Raw genomic sequence first — 20710 nt, 5'->3', positions numbered from 1 at the left:
AAAGATGATGGAAAGAAATTGCAGAAAAAAATAGGAAAGAAGAAAGACGAAATCCCAAGAGGAAGAAGATGAAAGAAATAGCAGAAGAAAGACGAATCGCGAGAAAGAAAAGAAAGATGAAGAGCAAACCTGGAATATTTAAAAAATAGATAACTTTATGGGCTTTATTATACAAGTCGTAAATAGTTTGATGTTTTGTTATATTTACAAAAGTTTCCCTAAAATAAATACTAACCACTAAACAAATTTAATTTTTCAATAGAAAATGTTCGGATTAAAAATCGACTAAACTAAAAGAATTCGAAATGACCTATTTGTAAATATTTTTCTTTTACTGCTTTCTATCAAAATTTTATGAAAGGAATGATTGAGAAAAAAAATTGTAACTAATGAGAATAAAACTAATAAAAATATTTGTATATCAAATCTAAGGTTTTGATTTTAGCGGTTGAATTGGAGTGAGCCGAGTCTAAATACGAAGGAAGGGAAGGGAACTGAGGGCAAGAGGTTATTAAAAAATAATAATTAAAATAAAAGATAGGGCGATGATCAATTTTATTTGAAGGAGAGAAAGTGAAGAAGTGAAAATATTATTTTAATATAACTATTATTTTATTATTATTTTTCGAGAAAATATTTATTATTTAGAATTATTTTTCTTAAACATATTTATTATGTTATTCTTCATTTTCACTTCCTCTTTTTAATTTTTACTTGAGGAGAAATTAAAGTATTCAAACAAATTTATTATTTTAATATTTACCGAAAGAGAAAGTCTTCAAACCTATTTTGAAATTTTCTTAAATATATATTATTTTATTCTTCATTTTCCATCTTCGGCAGGTAAAAGAAAAATGAAGAATTAATTTAATTTATCTTCAGGTAAAAGAAAATTTTATTATTTGTTGAGGCATATGTCTAGTTTTAAGAGAAAGCAGAACTCAAGAAGAAGACAAAATAATTTTAAAACTATTAAAACTACAATATTATAATAAATACTTTTAGAACTACAATAAATCTCAAAATGTTATATGTCTCTTACTCCACATTCCACCTATATTGTCAAATAATCATCATAGGTTTGACGTAGTAGTAAAAAGAGTACAGAGTCTCAATAACTAAGTAAAAAGTGAGGTAAAACGTCGTGGTTTTAATCCATGTTGTTCATCTACCTAAGAAATAGAGGTTCATATTGACCACCTACCTAAGAAATAGAGGACATGACGGACCGGATACACGCATTTTGACATTTTATTTAAGTTTAAGGTTATTTTCTAAAACTTTTGAAGGTTCAGATTAATTTTAAAATAAATTGTTGATGATTTTTGTCCGAAATTAAAGGTAAAGGTATTTTGAATTTCTTTCTTTAAAGTTTGAGAATATTTTTAAAAATTTTGAAAGTTTTAGGGTATATTTTACATAAATATGGGTTTTTTTTAGTTTAACCAAAAAAAATTATTTAATCCTAAATTATCCAGAAAAATTGAAAACTAATTTAGATATTATTATAAATCCCCAAAATGATGATTGTTGAGATGAACTCCGCCGATAGTTTCCATTTCTCTTTGAATAATTTTTTTCATTTCAAGCTTTTCGATGGAGGTCCAAATCTAGAACCATCTCAATTCTTCCTCTCACAATCCATTCTTCATCTTCTCTTTTCTCTCCATTTCATTTTGCACCCTTGATTCTGTAAATCCCGCCGGCGATTCGCTTGGACATGACCGTCGGAACTTCAAAGAAGAGGCAGCGCGTTCAACACTCTGTCTCTTCCACCCGCAACTCCTCCGTCGTGGCTGCCGCCGACTGTTTCCCCTTACCGGATAACTCCTCAACCGAAGTCTGTAAGAAACCCCATTCTCTCCGCCGTTCTTCATCCTTCTCCTCCATCCCCGCCGGCGGCTCCTTCAACGAAGCCTCCACTGCCGACGTTCTTCTCCGTTTGTATTCGGAGGTCACTCCTTTTGATTCATCCGGTTCTGATTCTCTGTCGTCTTCCGATGTTCAGATTTATCTTCATTCACATGTTCTTCGCCGATCGAAGTATTTTTCTGCTTTGTTATCAGATAGATGGAAGCCCCGGAAAGATGATGATTCTGGACCTTTGAAGTTGAGTTTCGGTGTTCCGGCGGCTCAGGGTTCCATGGATGGGCATTTGGCTGTTCTTGAGCTTCTGTATGTTGACGATATGTCGGACGCTATCCATAGCGCGAAGGCTGCGTTGGATCTCCTCCCTGTTGCACTTAAATTTCTTTTTGAGGATTGTGTGAAGTCATGTGTTCGATTTCTCGAGGCTGTGCCGTGGACTGATGAGGAGGAGAAGAGAGTGATGGAGTTGATTCCATTTCTGCAGGAGGAAGAATCGAAGGAGCTTCTTGCTAGGGTTTTGCCGGGTCAGAATGATTCTTGTGAGGAAATGTTGCAGGGATTGATTTTGGCTGCTATCCATAATTATCCCAATATGGCTTTCGTGAAGGCATTTGTGGCGAAGCTTTTGAAGGATTTCTCTTCAAAGGAGTCAGCTAAGAGAGTGCTGAAGATGGCATTTGAAACGAGCTTGAAGGTCGTGAAGGAGTCTTTGGAGGAATATTCAAGCCCAAATTTTAGAGGAGATCATAACGAGACAGAAGCCATTCAAAGGCTCAATTTACACACTGCAATGACAAATGCTAAGCATCTGTCATGGCTGGTTGAGAGGATGATAGAATTAAGGGTGGCTGATGTTGCTGTGGACGAATGGAGTGAACAGGCTTCTTTCACTGCAGATTTACAACGAGCATTTCGAGACGATGGGTGGAGGGGCATTGTGCCAGGATTTCCTTCAGTCCTTCTAAGATGTACCTCCAAGCTTGCCAATGCGGTTGCTGCTGGTAGCATTTTGGCCAACAAACAGGTACCAATCGCTTTGCATAATCTTTCCAACTTCCCATGAGAATTCAGTCAAGAATCTCTGCGAATGAAATAATAAGATATAATAGGCTTTATCCTTCTCTTTCTGTGGATATTCAGAAGAAAAGAAATAAAATGCTTATATTTTCAGTTGAGTATCATGTTTAAATGTGCTGCCTGTATGATTTTGAAAAATCAGAAAGTTCTCTTTTTGTGATTATGTGATTCTCCCAATGCATTGTGGGTTACCTTATCTCTTGTTCCTTGGTTGGATTTTATTTCATATTTTTGAATTGCAATTGAAGTAGACAGATCAAGTTTTTGTTGTCTGAAACTTGTTGACTGCTAATGACGTAGAGCATATCATACTTTGTGCTTTTATGTCTTTTCTTTATGTTTTTTTTAGTCTTTTTATAATTTTGCGTTTAGTTCTTGTTTTTATCTTTGATCCTTGTCAAGTTCTTGTACTTGAGTCTTTGGTTTTCTCCATGGTTACTTTTTATTTGCTCGTCGATGACTGAATTGATCATTTTAAGTTGGAGTTAATTATGTCTCTGTTTAGTTTGTGGCTTTTATAAGCTGGTACCTAGGCTGTCTTTTGGGCATTCAGATTTGTGTTTTGTATAACACTAGTTGAGTTACTCTGTCCCGCCATTTTCTCCTTACTAACTGCTTGAGTTCAAGCAAGAGAAACCAAATTAGTGCAGACGCAGTTTCAGGGAGTAATAGGTTTTATTGCATTCTTTGCCCCATATGAAACCAAATCATCACGAAGATGAACGGATGAATGAAATCAGGCTATAGAATTGATCATAATATCCTTTCTTGTAGTCTTTTTGCAAAAATCAAGCAAAAATGCTAGGGACGTATATTGTTCTTTTTTTGGGTAAATCTTAGTTGATTCATTCTGCAGTCACTTTGGTTTAATTACAACCCCAAAATTTTCCTTGTTGGTATCAATGAGATTGCTTTGCCTAAAGTCTTCTGAGATGATCGATCTGAAAACAGCTCGATTACATAAGTAAAGTAATATTAACCCAAGTACTACTGATGGGAGATTTTTGATTGATTAGAAAACTGCTTAATTTACATGGTTTCACTCGGGGTCCCAACTCTCTCAGGTTAGAAAGAAGCTCGTAAAGCATTGGCTTCCAGTTCTACTTGTCAGCAAAGATCATTCACCCTTGCTTGCCAGCAACAAGGGCTTGTGTATGGAGCTAGAGGAAACATTCCTGAGAATCATTTCCACACTCCCCTTGTCAGATGCGCAAGAGTTGTTGCAGCAGTGCCTTAGCTTCACCAGAAATGTTGATGATTGCCCGCATCTCTTCAAAGCGTTTAATACCTGGTTCCGCCGTGCAACTCATCCTCCACAGACTGAGAAACTTTGATGAAAGAGGAACTGTGAGTTGTGATTTCCTATCCTTTCATTATTGTACATATAGAAAGTGGAAACTTAAAAGTTTGTATATAGACCCAGAAAGATTTCGTTTTGCCAAGTGTACCATTTCTTATTAGCACCACTTTTTTGTTTGTGGTTCTGGTTGTGATGTAATTATCTAGTTCTTTTGGAAACTCATCTATATTTCAATTTCGATTTCGTTTGAGCATGTAAATATCATATTGGGCAATAATTTTAGAACAGAGTTTTTCTAGAGAGACGTTCGCTTGTGCTTCCAGGTGTAATTATCATCTAGTTCATTTGGAAACCCAAGGTTGTTATTTGTTTCTATTCCCGGGGTGCGACTTGTTAGGTTGTCTTTCTGGCCTAGCTGCTAACAAACGTAATTTTACCTTTCAGTAAACTTATTAGCTGGAATATGAGTTTTAAGTTTAAGCCTACACTTTGTACAGTCATCTGTTGGCCGTAGAGTAATAAATTGAGCTCCTTGCAAGGTTTTAAAAAGAATGGTTTGTTGATTTATGAGAGGCTTTGGTTAGGTGCATGCTGTTGCCTTGCTGCATTGCCTTCTCTTTAAGGGGGCTCCTAGGATGAGGTTTCCAACATAATTTGATTTCTTGAACAAATACAATACTTTTGTTATTTATCAAGGTTGATATTCCAATAACCAGCCTTATAAAAATGTTGAATTATACTTAAACCAGAGGTGTCTTGGAAACTTGGTAAAATTTAGTTAGAAAATCTAAAATTTGTGTTTTGAGTATAAAGTTGTTATTTAACATCGAATAATAATAGATACGAGTGGGTCAACCAAACAATCAACTAAAAAATTTATGATTAAAATTGGTATAACCTTTCAAGTATAAGATTTAAACGGGTGGAATTAAAAGTTCAATTTTAAAATAGATACAATTGTCAAAATTAGAATACAAAATGATCGATTTCCTTATTTTTAAAGCAAAGGTTCAGGAGAGCATTCAACAAAAATTGAGATTGGGAATAGAGTGGCGATAGCTTGAAACGGTATGAGTCATAATTTCTATTTCAAGTGTCTTAGGTTAATTTTGTCTCACATTCTATTAGGTTTCAACCGTAAAAATTTAGAAGTGTCTGTGTGATAGATCCTAATTTTCATCCTAAGTCACGGTGGGAATTTCTACTTCAAAAAACAATCAATTTTTTTGAAAAAAAGTAATTAATTATGAAGTATGAGTAACTTTGGAAATAAATTATTGTAATTTAGCCTTAATGCCTCCCGGTGTCTTAATTGATGCTATGTTAACTCCGCATGCAGATCCTATAAGTCTTTAGTCATTTCTGTCTATTTTAGAAGAATGGGAAAACGAAAAATAGGGCGTAGGTTTCTGCACTGCGTTGTAGCCAATAGCCATAACCATAAGACTGATAGACACCCTTTGCAATATAGTCATAAATTCTGAAAACACATTTAAACTTTGCCATATTTAACACTTAAGGCAATTTCCTGTTTTTAACTTCATCTCCTAATCCATTGAACCTCACAGATAGAGAACAATTATGAACAAAACCTCAGAAACACTTCCTTTCCTGTTATCCATATTCCATCTTGGAAGTTGCAACGACTTCCATCCTCACTATTCATCACACAAACCCATAGTCACCTAACATATGATCATAAATATACAGTTTCACGCCTATTAGAAATGAGCAAAAAAACTTGGTACACCGCTTCTAATGGGGATGTGGGACAAATTCTTCCTCCAACTTAGACTTATGTAATATCTAATTCCAAATTCAAGAAATGGTTTGAAACATATATTGGTTGATGATGCTAGAAAGAAAACTACTGAATAATAGATCCATCACATGTTTAGCACAGCTACAGCTTACTTAAGATCATTCTATTCTAATCTTAGCCATACACGTATCCATAACCTAACCAGTTTAACGACAACGAATGCCTGAAAAACGATAATCCAACCGGTTACAAAAAAAATCTGAAGTTTCAATTCAGCACAACGTTTTAAAAGCATTAGAAATCATCTCAAGACCTCATAATTAGAGAATGTAAGAAATCAATTGCATGTTATTGAACAAGTCAAGAGCAAGAGGGATGCCTAACAAAAATCTAAACTGCAAGCTTTGTGTTCAAAGGCTTAAAACAATAGCTCTCTGCATATCCAGAAAATGTGGCCGCATTGCATTATACAACGATAAAAACGAAAAAATAGTTGTCTAAATGATTCTTCCTTGTGATAAAGGTATCTTACAAAGATAAGTAGGAAAGATGGAAAAACCTCACAAGTCCAATGGAAGGTCGTTTCAGCTACCAGTCATTCAGCCGTATTATCAATTACAATTCACCTTCACCAACCATGCTATGTCACAAAGATGTTGCAAATCCTAAAAGATAAGATAAAACGATGAAGTTAGGAAACAAAGTCTTAAAATGTACAAGAGACGCAAGATAGATAGATAGATACGGAGTGCCATTTATTGAATGTAATTCATAAATCAAGAGTACATACACTAAAGATGCAATGTTAGTCAATAGTTTGTACCAGATGTGGCTATATCCCATTTTCCACTTTTTATACATAGTTTGTACCGGATGTGATTATTATGTTTTTGGTTTTTGAAATTTGGCCAACATTTCAAAACGATTTTCTGCATGTGAGTAAGAAACTAAATAAAGAAATTAGTAAGCTCTGATTTTTCAAAAAATAAAAAACAAAATTGTTCTCCAAACAACCAGAACTTAGAATGGATAGGAGGCCAAGTTCAAGGCAATCAAAATTCCAAGAACAGTTATTTTTTAAACGGTAATTAAAGAAGTGGATCTTTCAGCCCCCAAAAAATAGGACCATTAGTAGGGGAAGAGTGGGTAAAACAGTACTAATTTTGAAATTCATCAACAATATTGCTAAAGCTCGTATAAGTGTCTCCATATTTGAAGGGGTAGGTGAACAGACTTGTGAAAGGAATGATGTTTACATGGAAATGAAAGAATTCGGACTAAATAATGAAGAAAACATTGCAAGTCTCCATATATAAGAAGTTCATTTCTCAATTTCTTTTACTTCGCGTACATCTAATAGAGGCTAAAAGATGAATTTGAAAAACAGAATCAATTTTAGAAGAACACCAACTAGAAATTTTGCAATGTTTCGAGAATGAAACAGAGGATAAGAAGGTATTTAACAAGGCAGAATCCCAAATCACATCAATAAAAAAATCCTCTCCATATCGCAGATAAAAATACAGACATTTAAAAGAACAACGCAAAAAAGGAAATGGAGAATAAACGAACCTTCAGAAAGCCAGCTCCAGCAATGAGAGTCGACGGCAATTTTGGACTTCAGCCGAGCCGAAGCGACGGCGGTGTGGAGTGGCATCAAAGACTCCACATTAGCCAAAGACGAAACAATCCTAAAGAGAAACAAAGAACGAGCAACGAAAACGGAAGTAAATAAAGATTAATCAAGATCCAAAAATAGTAAAAGTTAACTAAGAAGATCGCAAAGAAATTCCGGCACGTAAAGCACTGAGTGAAACTACAAACTTTGAAGTGAAAGTACCTGGTAATGGAAGGAAAGCTTCTGGAGGAAGAAGAAACAAGCAATGGATTTAGGGTTTTATGAGCAAGTGGTCTGGTACGGCCGGCCATGGACCTGGAAGCCGCCGCCGCCGTAAGAAGCGATCGGGAAACGGAAGCCATTTCTTTGACACACCGCTGGAGGCGGGTTTAGCAATTGGATTTTTATAGTGAAGAAAGTTTCTTTGGGTTTTTCTTTTTAAGATTTTCCTCTTTTTTATTTTCTTTAAGAGGGGGTTTTAAAGCAATAACCTTTGTAAACCTATCAACATCTTTTTACTCTAATAAAAACGATGGAAGATTCGGTTGATCGGGTTTGATTTTTTAATCAAACTGATATTGAAGTGATTATGGTTGGTTTAATAAATCTCACATTGATATTGATCATGAAAGAATACAAATCGACTAATTGTCTGTTCGGTTGGTTGGTTGAAGTTTTTAAATTTTTTAAAAAATGTTATTGGTTTAGGTATTTTCTAAATCAACATCTACTGAACTTATCTATCACTAATAATAAAAATAAGTAGATTCATACATGTAAACATTATGGTTCAAAAAAAATTTACGAATCAAATAGTTATCATGTTATTGTATTTTTTTAAAATTTAAAAATGGTGAAAAAATTATCCAATAATCAATTCGAGCATTAATTAAACTTATTTTTGCGTAAAGTTTTATTTTTATTAAAATGAGTGAGTTCATGAGATCATTACTTAATAATGGTTAATGAGTGAATTAGTGAAATGAAATCGAGAGTACCATCATATATCTAATATAAATTCGAAGAAAATTTTGATGAAGTTAAAGTTAAAGTTTACATTTTCAGCAAATCAATTTCATTTGAACTTAAATTAGTTAACCTAAATTTAACAACAAAAATCAACCCATCAATGTAAAAGGGTTTTCTAAAGAATATAATAAACCGACAAAATATTTATATTATATAAAAAATTTTGAAAACGGAAAAAGTCCATAGGTTTATGAAAAATACCAAAAATGTTCTTAGTCAACACTCGATTAATCGGGCACATGTGCACGTGTACTTTTTCTTCTAGACGATAATGATACGTGATTATGTAGAAATTGATACATGATCATGTAGTTAGTATCAACATCGACCATAGGCGCACGTGTAATTTTTGTTCTAAATGATCGTGATACGCGATCATATAGGATACACGATCGTGTAGTCCTCTTTTAAACAATGGAAAAATAACTTCAAATGTAAATGATTGTGTTGACTATGGTAAGCGATCGTTTAGATCACAATCATTTAGATTATATTCACGCGATCATGTAGTTCTTTTTAAACGATGAGAATGAGTTTCAAACCTGAAATGATTGTGTTGACTAGGTAACCGATTGTTTAAATTACACATACACGATGATGTAGTTCTTTTTAAACAATGGGAAAAGGGTTTCAAATCTAAACGATTGTATTGTTCATGCTAAACGATCGTGTTAATTAGATAGAAGGTACCATATATCAAAATAATATTTAAACGATCTCAATATTATAGAAGAGGAGCTATAAGAAAGAAAGTAAAAGAAATGGATAAAAATAAAAGAAAGAAAATCCGAAAGAGGAGAAAAAAAATGGAAGAGAATATGAAAAATTGAAAAAAAAAAAGAAAAGTGACAGATCTTCCGTAATATCAAGCACAAATCTAGAATTTATGAATTTTTTTCGATTTTATTACACGAACTATAAGTATTCTGGTATTTTGTTATATTAACAGACATAAAATATAAATAAACTTAAACCTGAAACTAAATAAAAACCAAATTCTCTCACAACTTGATGGGCAGTGTGGGCTCGTTCAAATTCCCACAAGGAAGCCCAAGACGAAGGCCAAGCCCAAAACGCAGCGTCTCATCAACCGGAATTCGGAACCGATTCAGGTGACCTCTAGCGATCACAAAGCTCAGTCGTTTCAACAGAGAGAAGTATATTTGGGAATCCCTCCCTGTGAGTAGCGGTGAAAAACATTGGCTTCGCCATGGCTGCGATCTTAGCTCGGAAATCCCTTCTCGCTCTTCGTGCTCGTCAGCTTGTAAGTATTCTTCCTCCTATTGCCCTAATTTTTCTTCTCCGACCTTCATATCCTTTTACCCGCGATGGACTTGTACCATCCAATTGCTTCAATATGGACGTTGCTGAGCTTTTATTCTGTTTTGGGATTCCTAGCTTTTGTAATTGAATTGAGGTTTTCTGGGCGCCCGTTTTTTCTTTTTAGCTTTGATATTGGAGTTGTAGAACAGACGGGGTATTGGTTTCCTTTTTGTTTTTACTGAATCGTACAATTATGGTCAGTGGGAGTTGTTGTATGTAATTTATTTGCTCCGTTGGGTTAACATTTTTGATATGGAAATGGGATTGTGTGTCATTTCTTTTCCCTAACTTGGAAGGATTTGTTAACTTTAATTGTCCTATTTGGTGGGAGAGTTTAGAACGAGGAACTTGAAATACTGGATACTTGCAGACTAGGAAGTTGATGATTAGGCTGTTTATCTAATGCAATATAAAGATTTGTAGATAGTCGGAATTTTGGGAGATGTTCAAGACTGTGAATTATGTTCTTTCCTTGAATTTGGGCAAAGAAAGATTAGCATTATGGTGTTGTGGGTTGGGGCGGGAGGGTTCTGTGCATATTCAGCCTTTTAGTGTTATTTTCTTTGATCTGAATGTTTCACTTTGATATTTGATGAAAAATATTATCCCCCATCTTCTATAATGGAGGTATTTTCAATATTGATTGAAAACTTGATGGGAATCATGCCACAAATATCAGTTTCCTCAATTCTAGTAGTTGTAATAGCTTTTTGCTACCCTTTACTTTATTTATCATGCGTATAATCTACTGTTGTTAGGCTGTCTCTGGGCAAACACTGCAAGGTTCTCCTTTTCATGGTCTCCAGTCAACACACTTGTACAGTACCAACAAAGGTTTTGTTTCTGGTTCTTATCATCTTCATAAATTTACTTGTATTACCATATGAACATAATTAATCATTGCTGAAGCTGAACTTTGCAACAAGACATTTACTTATTTGTTTTTTTTCTGCCAAGATGTTGCTATGGATTTTTTTTTTTATTTTTAATTCTTTTCCATCTCGGTAATTGTGCAGATGATGAAGAAAGAGAGCAGCTTGCCAAGGAGATCTCGAAGGATTGGAGTTCTAGTAATTTTTTATATCTTTCCATAGTTTCTTCACTGCTTCATCTTTTCCAGTTGTTTGTTCTATTATAATTTATGGTTCTTACAAAAATCAATTTCCTGGCCATTTTTAGTTTTTGAGCGTAGCATAAACACACTCTTTCTCACTGAGATGGTCCGGGGTCTATCACTGACTCTTAAATACTTCTTTGAGAAAAAAGTCACTGTAAGTGTCTTTCAATCAACCTTTTTTTGGCACTAAGCCAAAACTCTTGTGGATTCTGATTTCTGATTAAGGTAAATGTATCATTCAGATCAATTATCCATTTGAGAAAGGCCCCTTAAGTCCTCGTTTTCGAGGTGAGCATGCCCTCCGACGATACCCTACTGGAGAAGAACGATGCATTGCATGCAAACTTTGTGAAGCTGTAAGACTCTGGACTTATATTTTAAACTGTCTGTCAAGTCATTTTGGTTTGGACAAAATAATTCTACAGAAGAATTTTAGAGAGGTCTTTTTAATTCTTGCCATCATTGATTTTAGGTTGAATCATGAGTTTAGTCCTAAACTTTCAGGTTTTTGTTGATTTTCGATTTGGTATTTGAAATTTCTGAAGTGTCTAATTGGTCTATGAATTTTCAAATTTTGCCAAATTAACCCATGAACTTGAAAAATTGCCTAATAGATTCTTAAGCTTTCTATTCCATGTCACTTATTAAGTTTCAGACCTTTTAAAAAGTGTCAAATGGATAAACTTTCAAATTTCTGTCTAATAAATAGATTACTAAAATTTTTCAATTTTGTATCTAATAGGGTCAGCTTATTCAACACACATGCATATTTTCAAAATTCATGTATCTACTGAACATAAAATTTAAATTCTAGGATTCTATTAGATATTATTTTTTTTTAATTGAAGATATTAGGGACCTATTATATCTAGAATCGGAAGTGTAGAGATTTATTAGACACCTGAAAGTTTAGGAATCAAACAGGCAAAAACTTGAAAGGTTAAGTACTAAACCATAATTTAACATTGATTTTGTAATCTCTCTTGTATTAAGCATTCTCTCAGTTGAAGGTGAAAATAATAGCTGTTCCTACTGGACTCATACTTTTAGATTGTAGCTGTAGAGCACAATAGCTTGGTTGATATTTTACTGCCCCTTAATGCATTAAAACACATATGTTATGTTATGTGTAGTCGAAGTAGAGAAATCATACTAGGGTAGATGTATCTTAGGTATGTAGGCATGTCTTTAATCCTTGACTGAAATATTGTATTTGAGAGGGGTTCTCTTAGAGATGCAACTTCGAGAGCTTTATGTACTCATATTTCCCATCAGTACGCTGGATAATAACATTTTCACGTTCTAAATTTTGTGGAGACCTTTGATAATGTTACATACTATTTTAGCAGGCCATGCTTGTAATGTTTATGGTTTTTAGATCTCTTAAGTAGCCATGGAGGCAAATTAGATACTTTGATAGCTGAATCATTACTTCGAGTTGTGTAGCTGAATCATTACTTCGAGTTGTGGCTTTGAACTTATGCCTGCCACTCTATATTGATTTTCTTGTCAGATTTGTCCTGCTCAAGCAATCACAATTGAGGCTGAGGAAAGGGAAGATGGTAGCCGTAGGACCACAAGGTGATCACCACCTCCACATCATCTTCATATCGTCACATATGTGTCCCTAAATAATCTTAACTTTCAGGTATGACATTGATATGACCAAATGCATCTACTGTGGTTTCTGTCAAGAGGCATGCCCTGTTGACGCCATTGTTGAAGGACCAAACTTTGAGTTTGCTACAGAGACTCACGAGGTGATCTTATTAGTGTTTTGAATGTTAAAAGCTGCTTCGAAACTTGCTGAAGATTGTTTGCCTCATAGTTTTGAAATGTTGCAGGAGCTTCTCTATGACAAAGAAAAGTTGCTCGAGAATGGAGACCGGTGGGAGACTGAGATTGCCGAGAATCTTAGATCTGAAAGCCTCTATCGCTGATACATTCACGGTGCAGTCTGGATTTGACTTTTCTCAGTGCGTTCATAATAAGATAAACATGAGCATGTTGTTGAAATTCTTTCATATTCTTGGTACACGAGTTGAGAACACAAAACTTGTTGCTTATTACTGCCCAAGTTTGGGATTTTTCTCAGAAATCTTTTGTTTTTCCTCCCAATAAAAATGGGAATTCTATGGTTTCCCATGTAGTTGTAATTTAGGTAAAATATGAAAACATTATCATCAATGTTCTTCACGGCTTCATTCTCTGGTATTGATTTTGATTTGAGAAAAAAAGGAATATATGAAAACACCAGGAAATTTCATAAAATGGTCATTTGAATTTCTGTTTCTTGTGGCCAAACACATTTTTCCTCGATACAGTCAAAGGACCATGGAGATCCATCCTTCAACACCTTGAACTTATAAAGGATAGTCACAATCAACGTGGGAAATGGAAATAACACCTCCTTTTGGAATGATAGTTGGGAGCAACTTCTGGGAAGATGAACATGGATGGAACATTTCTTATAGGAGAAACTTAAAAGAGGAGGAATTTGAAGATTGGTTGACTTTGATGAATCTCCGATCCACTCTCAACCCTACCACTTCTGGAGATAAAAGGACTTGGCGTCGACAAGAATGGGAACTTCTCCTTCTCTTCACTTTTGGATGCAATTTAGACGTACTTTCACTCAAAAAAGTCAAATTCTTCTAGTGTGAAATTGGACAAAACGCTATCAATACAAACGATAAAATCAAAGGCGTCACCCACACATTGCCCTTTCACCCGTGGCTGCCACCTTTGCTTCTTGGATTATGAGACCCACAACCCATCTCTTCTTCATTGTCATTTGGTTAAGCGATTTTGGAAGGAAAAAAAAACTATATGGTTCCATTCGTGCTTTCCTCTGGGCTCTAGAAAGGAAAAAAACAACTGCATTTTCAAAGAAAAAGAAAGATCCTACCGCAATATGGAATCTTACCCTATCTACTTAGTCATGACTCGGTGTAAATGCACCTTTTTTAATGCATTTGACTTCATTATAACTAATTCGAGAAATCTATTGTAACTCCTTTGGTTTTGGTCTCTTGCCCACCTTCGTACTTTCATACATCAATGAAGGATATTAGAAAAAAGTAATATTTCTAGTGGATAGTAGAGGGCCCTCAACAAACTTCAACTTGTAGTGTAGCATATGAAAATCTGAAAAACAAAACCTCAGCTTCTGATCACATCCATTATTCTTTTTTTTTTTTTTTTTTTTCGGATAAGAAACATGTATACTCAAAGAACAAGAGAGAACTTAAAGGACAAGGGATAAGAGGGTCCTTCCCAATCGAGACAAAAAATAATGGCCCTTCAATTGTTGAAAATGTAGAAAGGCTGTAATTATAAAAGTTTTTGGTGTAATTTGTACTCCAGGAAAATGATTACATCCATTATTAAAAAACAGAGAATGGTAATCAACTGCTAGTTATTGTTGAGCATTTGACTTAAGTTTGATAATAAAACTTGATGCCAGTTGACAATGACAGCAATAGTGAATCGATAAAATAACATTAGTATTAGTTTTCTGTTCTGTGAGGAAATATTGAAAGAAACGTCTTATATTTTTATGGGGCTGGAGCATCTTCTATTGACAGGGAAAATGCTTGTTCTCCATAAGAGAACAGTATAATTTGTTCCCTTTCTGAGGCAAAAGCTTCACAATGAACATCTTTCTCCTTCCCCACCCCATAAATGCAATGATTGACGCCACAGTTGGACACGAATTGCTGACTTTTAAGGAGTATCCCCTTGCAAAAGAACCTCTTCAACTTATTTTTTGAGTGTATGAAACGTCATGGAAAAGCCAAATTTTGTTACTAATCATCTAGGTGAATAGTAGACAAGAAATTAATCATTATCCAAACTATGTCTTTCTCATCTGTACAATTCAGATGGTGTCAAATTCTTGTTATATTAAAAAGAGAACTATATGACAAGTAGATGGGTAGTACACCTATACCTTACAGCCACCGTTAGTGTACACCTTTGACCCATTGTCTTAAGCTGAGACTTTTGATTCAACTTGGGTGTGTCATCCTTCCTGGCCATGCTAATTTTCTCTGTATCGTTCCAATTTTATTGATGTTCCCGAAGGGACGAGACTTTTGATTTAACTTGCCAGCATAGATATAACGTTTTTTAGTCATGAATCGCTCTGCTGTGAATTGATGAGCACTTGTGAATCGTCACTGTCTTGTTCTAACCTTTTAAACTCTTTACATGGAAAGAAAATCATTAGATACAATAAGTAGAGACTTCGGTAAAAGTAGTATGATAAAATGATAAGCATTCCTTACCTTCTCTCTGCTGGGATCTCGAATGTCTTTGGGTAGCCATGAATTCTCATGTAAACAAGACTTAGATCCATCCCGATAGTTACGACATAAGAAAAAGTTTGAGCTTTTCTTCGTTCATATCCTTTTAAGTAGGGAAGGAATTTGAAAGTACAACATCAAATCATTCTTTATTTTCACTCGAAAAGTCATCAAGTCCACTCGAGTTGATAGAGTAGTTAGTTGTATGGGGAATGGAGAGAGAACCATCGATGTTACCAGATTCAAATCTTTGGCGTCTTTCCACTATATCTGCAACCTTGTTCTTAAACTCTTCATCTGTGCAAGCTAACATGGAACGTAAATTGATGTTTATACGATTCTCAACTAGAACTTGATGCCTTGGGATGATGCGCCCCTCCAGAGAATAGCTGAAAAACCTGTATTTATTATCATAAGTATTTTGACAACAAAATTATGGCTTCATTGTACTTCAAATGAACATGACTGAGCCAAAGGGCCTTCTCAACTCCTACATTTAGGTTTCTTACGTGAATTTCACTTGAACTTAACTGAAAAATCACCTAAGCTTATGAGAAATTAGTAGATGCATATGTTGATTCTTACCTTGGAAAGTCTATAAGATCTTGCAAAGGTCGAACCATGGTTCTCCGCAAATATTGATACTTCGGTCGAAGAATGTCAATATTATATCGGAGCAGCATAGGAAAATCAGTAATCATTTCTCCTAGATTCCGAGTATATATGCCGAGAGACAGAAAATACTTTAGATTGACCTCAAGCTTATGCACTATGCTATAGCCAAAAAGCTCTGGCCCCAAAGCTATGACTTTCCCGACATCTTTCTCCCTAACTCCTGCTTTGGTCATCAAGAATATGACCTGCATGGTTTTGCAGTTAAGGCTGTTGAGCATATCTTAATGAAAAATTTTAATCTACTCTTAGAACAGAAAGCATAATGTGTTTCTAGGAAGGAGAAACCATGACATATTCAACATGTTCGACATGAGATAACGCTTAGATTCGTAGCTAGACAGAAGTAATATGAAGTAGGTAGGATGAAGCAAGTCTATTTAAGCATTTCAAACACTCCTTATTGTCTCGATCATGTGTTAAATTATTATAGAGTACATCTGTGGATAACACACGAACTCGATGGTATTGAAAAGTAAGAAAATAGGATCGGGATTATAATGCAACATCATAGAGAAAAAGACGGTCATACTATTGCCATTTCAGATGGCTATCACAAACTTTTTATCCCATTTACTCCTCCCATCCATATTATAACCAGCCTTTCATGAATTTTGTAAACAAACTCTTTATATAATGAATAATATCCCCCAAATATCCTAACAATACCCATAAGATGTAGCCTACTAGCATTCCTAAAATATCTGTCTAAAGAAAAAGAAACTAAATTGTATAGCATTTTCTCATCAACTAGGCAACGGATGCACCGAAGGAAAAACTTATACAGACGGCATAAAAATACAACAGAGTGAAACTCCAAATGTCAATATATGGGTATGATTTTCTTGGTGGTTCTATTCAACATATAAATAATCTGAACTATAGTAGATAAAGATAGGGCACGGAGGATAATAACTCACAACAGGACGAATTTTCTTGTACAAGCTGAATGTCAATAATGATGGAAATTTCACAAGCATGTTACTAATCCCGTCATCTCGAACTCCTACGTCTTTGAAGAATTTCACCTTCATGGTACCGGAAAAAAGGAAAACCCCTTAGCCATAGATACATTCACTATGTAAATTTGAGCATTGTTATGGCATGACAGAATCATATCAATATCTAGCTAGATAATCTTCATTATCCAGTTCATTTTTTGTTCTAAAATATGGAAATGAGAGTTTGAAGCAAATTCACAAAGAGACAAAAAAGAAATACCTTTGGCACAATGATTGTCTCCAGATCAAGGCAGAAGACTACTGGCTTGATTGTAAGCATCCTCTTCAAACCATCTTTGGAAATTCCAAGATAGTAGAAATACTTAACAAGAGGCTTCCATTTATCCTCAATGCTACAATTCATCAATTGTGGTTTGTACGCTAGTAGTTTGCCTACATCCTCATTGTCAAGGCCAAACTCCTTTAAATAGTTGACCTATATGAATATGGTAACTAACACATCATGTAAGTGATTAGCCGATCAGATATGTGATTTCATATATCACGATATTTCATAGAAGAGAAAATGTTAACATTAATCCCACAGCTTTGAAAGGGTAGAAATCAAGGTCAGTTTAAAGAAAATGAGCTGATATAGAAATTAAAAAACCATTACAACGTGAATCCTGATTATCATCATCCAAACTTCCCTCTCCTTCTCATGGCACTACACATTCTACGCAAGAGTATTCAACACTTAAGGACTAAATAAACACAATGGACATGTTACTTCAAATTCAAATGAATGCAACATTAACATTATAAACATGCCGTGATTAACGCGGTTATCAACCAAATATCGTTCAAATTCCAAAAACAGAATTGGAACTATTTACAGGATAGGGATTAAGATGAAGCAATGCTCAAAATTCAATCGCTGAATCGCAGTTCACAGAACTCTGATTAAAGATCAGAAAGAAAGCAACATACCTTTTGGTTCATATCTTCAAAAGTATACTGACCAAGAACCTTGGGGAAATCAAAGACCATTGTGCCAAAGTCTTTGTCATTCATTCCCATATTCAAGAAGAACTCCACACGAGTTTTCAGTTCTTCCATGCTGTAAGACAACAAGTAAGGGCATCGACTCATGACAAAGCCCATCCAAACCATTCTAACTCCATTACTCTCCAAGTAGTCCACAATCTCATCTAATTCCTCATTGCTTCGTTCCAATATATTCACTCCAGCTTTCGTGAGTGTAAGTCCAAGATATCCCCCCTTCACATGAATTCCTTTCAGCCATTCCACAAGGCGTCTAATAGATTCAAGCTTTCCCTTTGACATGCAGATGAGCTTCCCTATCTGTGGATATGATAATGAGTTATGCTTCAACCACCTGTGAGAAGAAGGGTGAGTTAGGTAGGGTGAAAAGTCCTCAAAATTTTCAAGTTAATCAAGTCCATTTAGTAACCATTTGGTAATTTGTTATTGAAAAATTAAATCTATAAACATCACTTCCATTGATTAGTTTCTATGTTTTGTTGCTTACACGTTAGGAGTATTCTTAAAATCAAAGTCAAATTTTGAAAAGTAAAAAAATAACTTTCAAAAACATGTTTTTGGTTTTAGAAATTTGCTAAGAATTCAAATTTTTATGTTGGGATTCCAAAACTTTGGTACGAAATTGTGAGAAAACAAGCAGAATTTTAAAAAATAAAAGACCAAATATTTACCCAGGCACAGGTGTTATTTGATTTTGAATATCATAGTATTACTTCCAATGAACTCACATGACTTGGGGGAAAATCTCCCCACTCAGGAAAAGTAAAACCACTGGACTCTATTATGCTTATGGGGTTATTCAACTATAGATCCCATTGCGAATTCTTCCCACAAGAAACCAAGGACCTAAAATGGATAACATAAAACAAACAAAACCCAAATAGTTTTTTGCACCCATTCTACCTACCTGATAAGTGGCACAACATTCGAATCTTCAATGACGGTCTTGGCACGAACATTGAACGACAAATGAGAAAATTCAGGGGACTGTTTCATGGACGCAGCTTGAATCATCACAAAATCAACGAACTCAGACAACCACCCAAGCAAATTGTTGGTATAAGTGATTCCAAATTTCCCCTTCCGCATCGCCTCTTTAAAGATCTCAGAGGTCACCTTCCGGCGAATCTCAAGAGCCCTTCTAATCATCTTCCGGTCATCTTCAGCACAAAACTCATCCCCTCCATTTCGAAACAGGGATTGCAGAGGAGGAAGAGAAGAACCCACACCAAAATCACTTGGGGATTGAACATAAATGGATCCAGGAAATTGAGGCGCTCGTTTTCTCACAAGCGAGAGCTCAAGAAGCTTCACTCGCTCGTCTTCAGGCAAAGGGGGTTCTGGGTTTTGTGGATTAGGGGATTCGCCGGAAGATAGGTAGTGGTTGAGAAGGGAGGCGGATTTGGAGTTGTGTTTGCGGGCTTCGGGATGAATGTGGTCGGAGACGGCGGTGGATGGTTTTTCTGTCGGATTGTGGGGGCGGAGCTCGGCGAAGGCGACAGTGGGGATGGGTATGCGGGTGGAAGTGAAGAGGAAGACATTGGAGAGAGGATTTGGAAGGCAGAAATGAAGAGGAGGGAACTGGGGATATGGGTTTGAGTACAAAGATGAAGAAGATAACATTATAGCTTTCAGAAATGGCGGGAGCTATGGCTGTCAACAAGATAGGAAAGTGCTCTGCAGTGGGAGCCTTTTTCTTATTATTTTTCAACGGCCAATTCTCGTTTATCAAAAAGTTAGAAATATCGTTTTTCTTAAACAAGATTTTTGCATGTATGACCTAAATTTTATGGAGCTTTGATAATAGAAATGTATAACCTTTTACTTTGTCAATCTACTCGTTACTTTGAAAAATTGGTGTTTAATAAGATCTGTCATCTTTTTTAAAATTCATTGAAATATCCTGTCGAGATTATAACAATTTTTTATATCTTCCCAAATCTAAAAGGGAGATTTGTGTCCATTTAAGCAACCATGACTTTCCAATGGATAATGGGTTACTTAACAAATTAACCAACTAAGCAACTGCATGGTTCAACAAATAAAAATCCTGAACTAACACCTACCCAAATGATTCCAAGTTTAATTTCAAGACATTGGTTCCAACACATTTCCTATTTAACCCAATTTTAAACCCAAACAACATCTACAAGTTTCCACAAAACCATAAATAATGGATCACTAAAATAACCTAAGAAGACCACGTATCTCCACTTCAATTCACATTTTATAATTTCACAACTTTATGGGTATTAAATCCTTAAACCAAAATTTCAAAGACCAATTAGCAGTTCACACAAACACTTCTTCCCTTCAATCAAACACAACGTGATTATGGTTTGAAGCCAAAGCTAATGGGTAGAAAACAAATTTTCAAGAAAAGGCTAAGAAACTCACCGGAGAGTACCCAAAACTGACCTCCCATACAGACCGGCGAGGCTTGTGGCGGCAGAGGGCGGCAGGGCGTGACGAACGGCCGGCGGTGGGCGGTGGGGCAGGATCTGCGCGGCTTGAAGAACCCGCACGACTAGTGCTGGGCGGGGAACAGCCGACGACGGCTCGGGAGTGCGCGTAAAAACGAAGGAGGAAAGAAAAAAATCATTTTTTTTCATTTACTTTCACGTTTATGT

The 20710-nt window shown here is 35.4% G+C and overlaps 4 protein-coding genes and 1 non-coding gene across 8 annotated transcripts; 2 read left to right on the top strand and 3 right to left on the bottom strand.

The window, feature by feature from the left end:
• Window positions 1-1515: 1515 nt before the first annotated feature.
• LOC103489583 (BTB/POZ domain-containing protein At3g05675-like) lies at window positions 1516-4544 on the top strand. Its single transcript, XM_008448811.3, has 2 exons — window positions 1516-2893; window positions 4011-4544. The coding sequence occupies exons 1-2, from the start codon at window positions 1721-1723 to the stop codon at window positions 4278-4280; spliced, it is 1443 nt and encodes a 480-aa protein (XP_008447033.1). The 5' UTR covers window positions 1516-1720; the 3' UTR covers window positions 4281-4544.
• A 1784-nt stretch (window positions 4545-6328) lies between these two features.
• Window positions 6329-8190, bottom strand: LOC103489582 (protein NUCLEAR FUSION DEFECTIVE 6, mitochondrial-like). Its single transcript, XM_008448810.3, has 3 exons — window positions 7849-8190; window positions 7581-7699; window positions 6329-6673 (listed from the first exon to the last, which is right to left on the bottom strand). The coding sequence occupies exons 1-3, from the start codon at window positions 7986-7988 to the stop codon at window positions 6654-6656; spliced, it is 279 nt and encodes a 92-aa protein (XP_008447032.1). The 5' UTR covers window positions 7989-8190; the 3' UTR covers window positions 6329-6653.
• A 1482-nt stretch (window positions 8191-9672) lies between these two features.
• Window positions 9673-13299, top strand: LOC103489581 (NADH dehydrogenase [ubiquinone] iron-sulfur protein 8-B, mitochondrial). Its single transcript, XM_008448809.3, has 8 exons — window positions 9673-9919; window positions 10737-10812; window positions 10995-11048; window positions 11158-11249; window positions 11338-11451; window positions 12609-12676; window positions 12744-12855; window positions 12940-13299. The coding sequence occupies exons 1-8, from the start codon at window positions 9866-9868 to the stop codon at window positions 13033-13035; spliced, it is 666 nt and encodes a 221-aa protein (XP_008447031.1). The 5' UTR covers window positions 9673-9865; the 3' UTR covers window positions 13036-13299.
• Window positions 13300-14580: 1281 nt separating this feature from the next.
• LOC103489580 (transcription termination factor MTERF2, chloroplastic) lies at window positions 14581-20701 on the bottom strand. 4 transcript variants are annotated; one of them, XR_007819874.1, is made up of 8 exons: window positions 18988-20701; window positions 18006-18414; window positions 17296-17511; window positions 16995-17102; window positions 15988-16262; window positions 15385-15800; window positions 15048-15301; window positions 14581-14835 (listed from the first exon to the last, which is right to left on the bottom strand). XR_007819874.1 is itself a non-coding variant. In XM_051083065.1 (6 exons), exons 1-6 carry the CDS (start codon window positions 19701-19703, stop codon window positions 15545-15547), a joined length of 1980 nt encoding a protein of 659 aa, XP_050939022.1. In that variant the 5' UTR covers window positions 19704-20701; the 3' UTR covers window positions 14581-15544. The 4 variants fall into 4 exon arrangements, 1 of the variants encoding a protein (XP_050939022.1); XR_007819852.1 differs by having other exon boundaries at window positions 14581-15301; window positions 18988-19757; window positions 20478-20701; XR_007819843.1 differs by having other exon boundaries at window positions 14581-15301.
• On the bottom strand, window positions 15088-15185 carry LOC127144331 (U6 spliceosomal RNA). The gene has a single exon (XR_007815985.1). It is a non-coding gene; the product is annotated as a U6 spliceosomal RNA (small nuclear RNA).
• Window positions 20702-20710: the final 9 nt, after the last annotated feature.

Source organism: Cucumis melo, chromosome 1 (assembly GCF_025177605.1).
Source record: "Cucumis melo cultivar AY chromosome 1, USDA_Cmelo_AY_1.0, whole genome shotgun sequence".
Classification (NCBI taxonomy): domain Eukaryota; kingdom Viridiplantae; phylum Streptophyta; class Magnoliopsida; order Cucurbitales; family Cucurbitaceae; genus Cucumis; species Cucumis melo.
The sequence above is the reverse complement of the archived record's forward strand: the minus strand, read 5'-3'. Positions and strand labels throughout refer to the sequence as shown.